At 50.8% G+C, this 11,250-nt stretch overlaps 1 protein-coding gene across 1 annotated transcript; it reads right to left on the bottom strand.

Annotated features, from left to right (window-relative positions):
* Positions 1-5,534: 5,534 nt before the first annotated feature.
* On the bottom strand, positions 5,535-10,879 carry LOC115271325 (zinc finger protein 239-like). The gene is made up of 2 exons (XM_029913087.1): positions 10,699-10,879; positions 5,535-7,529 (listed from the first exon to the last, which is right to left on the bottom strand). Exon 2 carries the CDS (start codon positions 7,516-7,518, stop codon positions 6,391-6,393), a length of 1,128 nt encoding a protein of 375 aa, XP_029768947.1. The 5' UTR covers positions 7,519-7,529; positions 10,699-10,879; the 3' UTR covers positions 5,535-6,390.
* Positions 10,880-11,250: the final 371 nt, after the last annotated feature.

Genomic DNA, 11,250 nt, shown 5'->3' with positions numbered 1-11,250 from the left:
CCTTCCCCTGATTCTGTGTCCGGGGTAAGGGATGGGGACGGTTGGTAGGGGATCTCTGTGAGGGTGATGAAGAGCTCCTGGCTGTCGGGGAAATCAGGGGTGCCAGCGCTGTCGACTGCATCGTCCTCCTCATCTCCTTCTTCATCTTCCCCGTCCGCTAACATGTCCGAAGAGGAACCGGCCGAGGACAATATCCCATCCTCAGAGTCCACGGTCACTGGTGGGGTAGTGGTGGCGGCCGCACCTAGGATGGAATGCAGTGCCTCGTAGAAACGGGATGTGTGGGGCTGGGATCCGGAGCGTCCGTTTGCCTCTTTGGTCTTCTGGTAGCCTTGTCTCAGCTCCTTGATTTTCACGCGGCACTGCATTGCATCCCGGCTGTATCCTCTCTCTGCCATGGCTTTAGAGATCTTCTCGTAGATCTTTGCATTCCGTCTTTTGGAGCGCAGCTCGGCAAGCACGGACTCATCTCCCCACACAGCGATGAGATCCAAGACTTCCCGATCAGTCCATGCTGGGGCCCTCTTTCTAGTCTGGGATTGCACGGCCATCTCTGCTGGAGAGCTCTGCATCGTTGCCACTGCTGCTGAGCTCGCCACGCAGGAAATGAGATTCAAACTGCCCAGACAGGAAAAGGAATTCAAATTTTCCCGGGGTGTGGCTGGTCAGAGCATCCGAGCTCGGACTGCTGTCCAGAGCGTCAACAGAGTGGTGCACTGTGGGATAGCTCCCGGAGCTATTAGCGTCGATTTCCATCCACACCTAGCCTAATTCAATATGGCCATTTCGAATTTAGCGCTACTCCTCTCGTTGGGGAGGATTACAGAAATCGATTTAAAGAGAGCTCTATGTCGAACTAAATAGCCTCGTGGTGTGGACGGGTGCAGGGTTAATTCGATTTAATGGTGCTAAATTCGACATAAACGCCTAGTGTAGACCAGGCCTTAGACAAGAAGGACTTTGGCCTCCGGAGGCCTCGTAAGACTGCTGGGTGACATCTGGTGAACTTTTAGCATACAGATAGGAACTTTTATTGTGTTAATATGTTTTCTCTGTATGCTGCCACAGTAGGAATAAATGTGTTAGCTTATAAAGCACTACATGGTAACTTGTGGCTGCTGGCAACTACAACTGTTCATAGCCTTCGAAGAGAAAGCAAAGCCCAGAGGCTGGCCGGTTAGGCAGTCTGGCTGGCTGCAGATAGCACAGTGTAAGCAGGGAACTGTGCAGTCTGGTAAAACCCCTGGCAGGAGGGACAGAGATAAGGGTGTCTACCCAAGAGAAGGGGCAGATGAGGCGCTGAGATCCTAGAGTGGGTGCCCTCAAGGGACCATGGAGGGGGAACACAGGTGCAGTTGTCCTGAACTGTGACAATTCTGATTAAAAAATTAGCACTATGCAGTATCAATGGATTAAGTACTTGGTAACTGACAGATCTCAAAAAGTTGTCATCCATGGAAAATCATCCGTGAATGGGGGTGTTTCTAGTGGGGCTCTTCAGGGATTGGTACCAGACCTGACTCTATTCAACAGTTCCATCCACAATCTGGAAGTAAATATCAAATCATTGCTGACAAAATTTGCAGAGTGGTAAACAATGATGACAGGGCAGCCACATAGAGCAATGTAGATCGCTTGGTAAGCTGAGTCCCCTCAAACGTGTTTTGATACAGCCAAATGCAAGATCATACATCTAGGAACAAGGAATGCAGGCAGTACCTACAGAGTGGGGGCTTGTGTCCTGGAAAGCAGTGACTGTGAAAAGGATATTGGGGTCATAGAGGACAAGTGACTGAGAGTGAATTCCTATGATGCATTGCAGCACCATTTCCAAGTATAAATATTTGTTTTCAGGTGCTTGGTTTCTGACAACAAAAACATGTCCCATGGAAACCAGATGCTGTTTGTGAAAAATGTGTTTTGGTGATAACCCAATTTTCAGTCCCCAATTTGGAGTTCAGACTAGATAACCCTAGCAGTCCCTTCTAATCCTATGAGTCTATGAATCAGTCGGAACAGTGTTTTTGTGGAAAATGTTTGGCCAGCCTTGGGGTCTAGGCCACCTGTGCCTCCCCTTCCCCCCCACTCCTGGGGCTAAAGGTGTGCAGAGCCCCTTCTCCCTGAACAGGGCCCCAGTGTGACATATGGACTCCAGGCCCCCACCCAGCGCTGCTTCCAGCTGGTAGCTACAGTTCTCAGCTCCCTGGCTACCAGCTTCCCTCCTCTCTGTCCCTCTCACCCCACTGGGGCTGGTAGAGGGATGCAGCAGGTAGCCGAGGGACCATGAGATCTGTTCAAGAGGCCTCCCCCACCCATTAGTGAGAATGGCATAGAAAAGTGACTCCTTCTTCCAAGCTCCACCCATCTAATAAGCCCCACCCATGTGAGTCACCAAATTTCATACAGTTTAAGGCCAGAAGAGACCATGAGGTCATCTGGACTGATCTTATGCAAGTCCAGGCCAGAGAATTCCCCCTTTGCTGTGGGCTCCACGCAGTTCCATTGAACTGGGAAGCATTTGCTGCCAATTGACTGAGGCAGAGGGAGTGGTACACTGCTGGGTTCTCCCTCCCTGGGGCAGAATTAAGGTTGTGGGGCTGTGTTGGGTGGGAGGCATCACCTCTACTCTGCAGTTCCTGGTCTTCCAATATTTGGGTTTTGTTTTTCCTTCTAACCTTCTCTAAGGGGGGAATCTAAGGGGCACTGTAACCTAGCATGTCCCAGTTGGCCAGAGCCTGAGTTTGAGAATTAAACTCGCCCATTCACAAGGAACCCAGGGCTCTAGCAAGAGCCTCTGCCATAAGCCCTGGAAGGGGTCTGCACAGGATCCTTAGTTGGGCAGCATGGTGGATCTCAGAGGTGTTCTAACTGAGGGAGCACGAGGCACTGCTGTCTGCCCAGGTTGGGGCTCAGGAACAGGGCAAGGCCTAGAGCAGGATTCTCCCATTCGTGTATCTGTCTCAACTCGGGTCTTTTCCCACAGCCTGATCTCAGGTTCTAAGCCTCTCCTCTGGATTCTGTCTGTGGACTCAGCAGGAACGGGTTGACATCCTGAGGTGTCCTAAATAAAACTTCTTAAGGAAGAGGGACACTTTTCTCCGATCTACTGAGTAATTCTGCCTCCTACTAGAGTAATGAGTTGTCAGTCCTCAGTTTCTGCTGGATCAGGCTTGAGAAGAACTTTTAACCTCTAGCCTAGGCTTTCTCCCTCAATATTCCTTTGGCTATTCTTATTGAATGTACACCTGTTGCTTTGAACCTCACTTTCCATTTCCCCTCTGATACCTTCTTTTTCTCTCTCACAAAGTCTGGTCTCTGTCCCATACCTGTCTTTTCAAAGCTAACCCCCATCTCAGTATTGCCAAATCCAATGTTTAAAAATCATAATCCCCTAAAATCATGAGATTATTTTTTTAAATCTCATGATTTTTTAAAGTAATATGTGTTGGTTCTTTTCATTTGCCTTTTGGTGTTTGAGTCTTCAGGGGTCACATTTTCAAGCTTTTCTCTGCAGCCTCAAGGTCTAGAAACTTACTTTTTTCACCAGTGGAAACTGAGATTCACCCATAAACACATGACTCTGGGAGCTAGGGTATTAATAAAATACCACATATTGCAAGACTGGTGATAAAATTGTGAGAGGGGTAACACTGCTTATTCCACTTCCTTTGAAATATTACATTGTATAAAACAATAAGCATACCTTTTTTGTTTTAATGTGAAAAAGTCAGAAACAGCCATGTTTCTTCACTAGAAAGGAATTGCTCAACAGTATTCCAGTAGAATGTTTTTCCATCAGAAGATGTTGATTTGATTAAATCAAAACATTCCTCAGGACCATATTGACTTCATTAAAATTTTCTATGGGAAATTATTGAAACATTTAAATTTGATGTTATCATTTCAACTATATTAATTATGTGATATGATATATGATATTATAATCCCCATCAATGGAGGCTTTTAAGAACAGGTTGGACAAACACCTATCTGAGATGGTCTAAGTTTACTTGGTCCTGCCTCAGCTCAGAGGGCTGGAGTAGATGTCTTCTTGAGTTCACTTCCAGCCCAAATTTCTATGAGTCTATAATAATATGATATAATGAAATACAGTCAAATTATAACATTAAAATGAAATGTTTAGATCTTACCAAAACATTTCCATAATGTCAAAATGAAATTGTTCTGGATATTTCATTTTGTGAAAAATTCTGGGAATTCTACTTTTTCTCTCAATTAGGGATGAAATGAAATTTCAGAATCTTGGAATTTTTTGTGGGACAGGAATTCTGTTTGTGACCAGCTCTCCTCTCAAGGAACATGCAGCTTAGTATACTGTATTTCTGCTATGGTAAAAAATAGCTCAAACTCAACCCAAAGGCCAATTTTCAGCAATTCCAGCCAATGCTGCTAAAAATCACATTTCACTCTTTTCACCACTCTTGATACACATTTCAACAGCTTTAATCACATTTGTACAATGAGGGAAAATGCAGCAGGTGGGTTTTACAACCAGTAACTGGGTGAAGGGGCTGGAAAGGAGGAGGTTAACACAAATAAATGATGCTAGTGATGGTAGTGATCAATGACTCCATGTCTAGTTGGCAGCCGGTATCAAGCAGAGTGCCCCAGGGGTCGGTCCTGGGGCCAGTTTTGTTCAATATCTTCATTAATGATCTGGAGGATGGCGTGGATTGCACCCTCAGCAAGTTTGCAGATGACACTAAACTGGGAGGAGTGGTAGATACGCTGGAGGGTAGGGATAAGATACAGAGGGACCTAGACAAATTAGAGGTCTGGGCCAAAAGAAATCTGATGAGGTTCAACAAGGACAAGTGCAGAGTCCTGCACTTAGGAAGGAAGAATCCCATGCACTGCTACAGACTAGGGACCGAATGGCTAGGCAGCAGTTCTGCAGAAAAGGACCTAGGAGTTACAGTGGACGAGAAGCTGGATATGAGTCAACAGTGTGCCCTTGTTGCCAAGAAGGCTAACGGCATTTTGGGCTGTATAAGTAGGGGCATTGCCAGCAGATCGAGGGACGTGATCATTTCCCTCTATTCAGCATTGGTGAGGCTTCATCTGGAGTACTGTGTCCAGTTTTGGGCCTCACACTACAAGAAGGATGTGGAAAAATTGGAAAGAGTCCAGCGGAGGGCAACAAAAATGATTAGGGGGCTGGAGCACATGATTTATGAGGAGAGGCTGAGGGAACTGGGATTATTTAGTCTGCAGAAGAGAATGAGGGGGGATTTGATAGTTGCTTTCAACTACCTGAAAGGGGGTTCCAAAGAGGATGGATCTAGACTGTTCTCAGTGGTACCAGATGACAGAACAAGGAATAATGGTCTCAAGTTGCAGTGGGGGAGGTTTAGGTTGGATATTAGGAAAAACTTTTTCACTAGGAGGGTGGTGAGGCACTGGAATGGGATTACCTAGGGAGGTGGTGGAATCTCCTTCCTTAGAGGTTTTTAAGGTCAGGCTTGACAAAGCCCTGGCTGGGATGATTTAGTTGGGGATTGGTCCTGCTTTGAGCAGGGGGTTGGACTAGATGACCTCCTGAGGTCCCTTCTAACCCTGATATTCTATGATTCTGTGCTGTGGTAACTGGGTCAGCTACATCACAACATAGCAAGGAAGGATTAAATGACAAAGTAGATTTGGCGGCTCTTGTTTGTTTCTTTCACATCTTCCTATTCCATTGCCTACAATTAGTTTGTAGATTCTGCTTGGTTCAATCATGTAATTGTTTATCTTCTACCTAATGTGAATGACTTTTTCTGCCCATTTCCTTTTTAATTTTTAGTCCCCAAAGTTCACGCCTTTGATAGGAGTGGAGGTCAGTGCTCCAGCAAAGTCCTTATCCATACACAAACTCACAAAGGTCTAATTAACATGGTGTAAACACCTCAAACTAAACCAAGCCAAGCAAGGTTGGAAATGATATGAGCATCACAAATACAGCTGTGCCTGTTAAACTAAATCAGTTTATAATCCTACCTTTAATTAGGGCTTGTCTACATGGGGAAACTGACTGGCTACTGCTATTTTAGAACAACTCCCCACATGGACCCTAAATCTCAATACGAGAGTGTCCATATGCGGTGTCATTAAGGGATATCTGTACCACTTCAAATTCACACTCTCCCTTATTCTGGAATAACTTCCCTGCTCGGAGAGGCCCTTAGACTGGGGTAATTTTTTGTCTGTAGAGACCTCACCTAATCAATTTAGGCTAAACCAAAATAAGCCTGGATTATAGCGTGTTCACACAGCCTATTAAACCAGGCTAACATCACCCTTTAAGTTAAAAGGCTGTGAATGAGCCCCAACTCCCTTCTGCACTATACCCTCTGCAGTAACACCTGGATTCTGACAGAGGCCTAGCCCTCATTTGGGAGGGGACTTGGAAGGTTTGTCTACCAAGTGGGTTCTCTGGTGAGCGAACAGATTTGATTTCTGAATGAAGCTTCTCCCGCACACGGGGCACTCATAAGGTTTCTCTCCTGTGTGGATTCGCTGGTGCCTGCTGAGGTTCGAGCTCTGAGGGAAGCTTTTCCCGCAGTCAGGACATTTATAGGGATTCTCCTCTGTGTGAGTTCTCTGATGGGAAGTCAGGCTGGAGCCGTAGCGGAACCTTTTCCCGCAGTCAGGACACTCGTGGGGTTTCCCCTCCATGTGGGTTCGTTCGTGGGAAAGAAGGCTTGCGATCTGAACGAAGCCTTTCCCGCACTCGGTGCATTTGTAGGGTCTCTCCCCCGTGTGGATTCTCTGGTGGGTCATGAGGTTGGAGCTCTGGGTGAAGCTCTTCCCACAGTCGGGACATGGGTAGGGGCGCTCTCCCCCATGGGTTCTCTGGTGTCTGATCAGGTTGGAGCTCTGGCTGAAGGCTTTCCCGCAGTGAGTGCACTTGTAGGGCTGTTGCCCCGTGTGGGTCCTCTGGTGTGTGACGAGGGTGGAGCTCCGATTGAAGCATTTCCCGCAGTCTGGGCAGATGAAGGGCTTATCGCCCGTGTGGGCTAGTTGATGCCTCAGGAACCCAGAGCTGTTCTTGAAACATTTCGTGCAGTCGGGGCATTTGTAGGGTCTCTCTCCCGTGTGCACTCTCTGGTGAATGATGAGGTTCAAGCTCCGGCTGAACCTTTTCCCGCACTCCTCACATTTGTAGGGTTTCTCTCTGGCACTGTTGTGACTCCTCTGGTGCAGGCTGAGGGCGGAGCTGCAGGGGAAGCTTTGCCCACATTTACCACAGGCGAGTGATCTCTGCTCAGCTGAGTTTCTTTGTTGGACAGCGTCATGGACGTTCTTGTCCCCTCTTTTCCCACGAGTAGATTTATCCAGTCTCTCCTCTGGCTGGTTTCCATGTGCCCTCTCTGGCCTGAGCTGACTCTCACAGGCTTCTTCCTGCTCAGGGCTCTGGGAAACATCCCCTTCAACTCTTCCCAATACTATCCCATGCAGTTCCACTGGCTCAGCATCTTCCTGCTGAGATTTCTCCTCCTCATTCTCACTCACCATCCCATCACCTGCTGGGACAGAGAGAGAACCCAGACAGGAGTCAGTCCCTGTGGCTGTGGGAATGGGAACCCCAGAAAGGGGAACTAACCCCAATATCTGCCGGGGAGATGGAAAACTGACAAGATATATTTCCCACAATCAACTCCTCAGAGGAACGAGGGGAGGGTCCACAGCCAGATGTCAGATTGGACTGATCACCAATTTAAATTCTACTGGGGGTGTTTGCAAATATATGTATATTTAGGCAAACATATTCATATTTAAATTTTACTGGGCTTTTGTGGACTGAAATGGATCGACAGCTGAGAGTGGTCTCTGTCCCCTGGCGATGCTGCCCCCTGCCATTCTCCCAGCCCTGCGCACTGCGTGTATGCTACACCCAACCCCAGCTATGCCCCACTCTGGTGTCACAGAGTTTAAGGCCAGACGGGACCACCAGATCATCCAGACTGCTTTCCCACATATCACAGGCCCCCAACACTACCCAGCACCTACACACCAAGCCCAACAACCAGAATTAGACCAAAATATCATAGGCCACAGGAGACTAGACTTTTGTGTGCCACAGGCAGAGGCAGGAGGGACTGAGGTGCACCAGTGCCCGAGGCCCCGCCAGTGGCAGCTGAATGTCAAAGTGAGATATACGTGGATAATCCTGGCATGTGACCCGCAATGCAGAGAAAGGTGTGAAAACTGCCAATCTGCACTGGGGAAAAATTCCGTCCTAGCCCCACATATGGCGACCAGACAAACTCTGAGCATGGGAGCAGGAACCAGACAGCCTAGCACCTGAGAGAGAGAATGCTCAGTGCCACCTCTGAGCTCTGCCCACACTATCTAGTACCCATCTCCAGCCATGGGGATACTTCAAAGGAAACAGATTTAAAACACCCCACATCCCTTGAATGCATTGGGGGGAATCCCTTCCTGACCCCTGCACTGAAGCCCTCAAGCATGTGCTTTAGGAACATAAGACAGGAACTGGAAAGGACCCCCAGGCCAGCTGACCCCTTTCCCATCATATACAATCCCATAGCACTATCTCCCTCATTAATTTGTCCAGCTCTCTCTCAAAAAGCATTAAGTAGTTTGTCCCCAGGCTAGAAACCATCTTTTAATTTCCGACCTGAATTTGTTCACGGCCAGTTTATCCCTATGTGTTCTTGCCCAACGTTGTCCTTTAGCCTAAAGAGTTCTTCTCCCTCCCTGCTGCTCCCCGCACCCCCCGATGTATTTATAGTGAGAAATCACATCCCCTCTTAGCCTTCATTTTCCTAGGCTAAACAAGCCAAGTCTTCTGGCCTCCTCTCAGAAGATTGGCCCTCCATGCCCCCGATCATCCTACCAACACTTCTCTGCACCTAGGCCACTTTGAATTCATCATTTTTGGCCATGGGTGACCAGAACTGCGCCCAGTATCCCAGACAGGCTGATTCCAGCGATTCCCCTGAATCGGGCCCCGCACCTAAAAGGGCCCCACGCCCTTGCTGCCGCCTGTACGCAGTACCGGGGCGGGTAGTCAGGCTTCCCCAGGGGGCAATTTAAAGGGGCTGGAGCCCCAGGCCCTTTAAATTGCCACCAGAGCTGAGCCCCATTTCTGGAGCCCTGGGGTAGGGCTGCGGGGCTCTGAGGGCTATTTAAAAAATCCGGGGCTCCCCTTGCTTCTACCGCCCCGGCCCTTTAAATAGCCACGGGAGCCCCGCTGCTTCCTCAGGGCTCCGGCAGCTATTTAAAGGGCCAAGGTGGTAGAAGCAGGGGAGCCCCGGGCCCTTTAAATAGCCCCCAGAGCCCTGGGGTAGCGGGGGGCTCTGGCGGCTATTTAAAGGGCAGGGGCTCCAGCTGCCACTGCCACCCCGGTCCTTTAAATAGCCGTGGGAGCCCCGCCGCTTCCCCAGGGCTCCCTCGGCTATTTAAAGGGCTGGGGCGGTAGAAGCAGGGGAGCCCCAGGCCCTTTAAATAGCTCCCAGAGCCCTGGGGTAGCGGGAGGCTCCAGCAGCTATTTAAAGGGCCGGGGCGGTAGAAGCAGGGGAGCCCCTGCCCGCAGCCAGCCCCTGCTGCATCCCCTGCCCACACCAGCCCCGCAACCCCCACCTCCTGCCCTGTCTGCAGCGGCAGCCAGCCCCTGCTGCACCCCCTGCCCACACCAGTCCCGCACCCCCTGCCCTGCCCGCAGCCAGCCCCTGTCTCCAGCCAGTCCCGCACCAGCCCCTGCCTCCAGCCAGCCCTGCACCCCCTGCCCTGCCTGCAGCCAGCCCGTCTCCAGCCAGACCCGGACCCCCTGCCCTGCCTCCAGCCAGACCCTACCTCCAGTCAGCCCCGACCTGCCCTGCCCCTGCCCTCCCTCCAGCCAGCAACGTACGTAATATATAATTTTGTTATTATTTATATAGTTATGGAAAGTAAATAATACATGGAAGAAATGAAAGGGTTTTTTTATGTGTTTTGGTTTTTTTTAGTCATCCCTGCCGGGGCCCCGCCGAAAATGTTCAGATTGGGCCCTGCACTTCCTAAAGCCGGCCCTGATCCCAGAGGAGGTCTCCCCAGCACTTCGCAGGAGGACATCCACACACTTCCCTAGCTCCACTAGAAATGCCTCACCTCATACATCCTAGGATCACATTTGCCTGCTTTGCAGTCACACCACACTGGTGGCTCATAGTCATCCAGCCAGCGAACCCTGACTGACAGCTGCCTGGGCACTACACTCCTCACACCCGGCAGCCTCTCCATGCCCCTCTTAGCTTGGGATGTGGCAAAGGAGTGGGGGGGACCTGGGAGCCGATCGGCTGTGGGGAGCTCAGCCCCCAACCCTGCTCCTCCTGCTGCTGCCCCGGCACAGACACAGCTGGCAGGATGCACGCTGGAGCTGTGTGCCCGGGGTGGGCAGCGCCCTGGCTGGGGCAGGTAGGCACTAAGGGGTGGAGACGGGGGCAGAGCACAGACACAGCCAGCAAACCCCAGGGCTAGGTCCTCGGCTGATGCCCTGCAGGGTCAGAGCAGCCTGGGTGCAGGGGGGAGGGGGAGCTGTGAGAGCCAGAGCCTGGAGGGGGCCAGAGAGGGCAGCAGCTCTGGGAGTCGCAGACCCCCGTCCGGGAGCAGAGATGGGACGATGAGGAGGCGGTGGTGCAGAGTCGCTTTCCTGTCGGGCCCCAGCCTTTTCCCCCGGGTCTCTCCCCTCACCTGCAGGCTCCGGCTCAGCAGCTGGTGTCGGCAGAGCCCGGGGCTGCCCCAGGGGCTGGTTCCAGCCCCCGGAGAAAGTCCCCCCGGCTGGGCACAGAGGGGCGCTAGGGAAGGGCTCTTAAGTTCCCGCACAGACCCAGCTGGGGAGCAGCAGCGGCTCAGCCCTGGCTCCCGGCTCACAATGGAGGCGACAGGAGCGTCTGACCCGGGAAGTCCAACCCCCGATGTGCTGAGCAGACAGGCACAGAGAGCAGCAGCCGTCTCCCTCCCGGAGTAATAAGCAGAGCAGGGCCCTCTGGTGTTATTGGGCATTATTTCATTAGCCAGCTCCCTGCCAGAGCAGGGTCCGGGTCCAGACGGGGCTGCTGCCCATTGTGGATGGATGAATGGGTTTCAACACATGACAGAATCTTTCACGATAGATTAATCTTCAATCCAGGACACTCTGGAGGGCAGGCAACCCTAGTTCAGAATTGCCAGTGTCTTCAATCCCAGCTGAGGTTTTTCTCCCCGCCCCTTCCCGGAGAGTGGAGAGAGAGAGAGAGAGAGAGA

The sequence above is a fragment of the Terrapene carolina genome, unplaced genomic scaffold, assembly GCF_002925995.2.
Source record: "Terrapene carolina triunguis isolate 2854851 unplaced genomic scaffold, T_m_triunguis-2.0 Scaffold448, whole genome shotgun sequence".
Classification (NCBI taxonomy): domain Eukaryota; kingdom Metazoa; phylum Chordata; order Testudines; family Emydidae; genus Terrapene; species Terrapene triunguis.
This window is presented reverse-complemented; position numbering and strand designations above follow the sequence as displayed.

Bases quoted from the DNA above. Each gene is read 5' to 3' on its own strand.
- LOC115271325 (XM_029913087.1), bottom strand. From the start codon at position 7,518: ATGGTGAGTGAGAATGAGGAGGAGAAATCTCAGCAGGAAGATGCTGAG.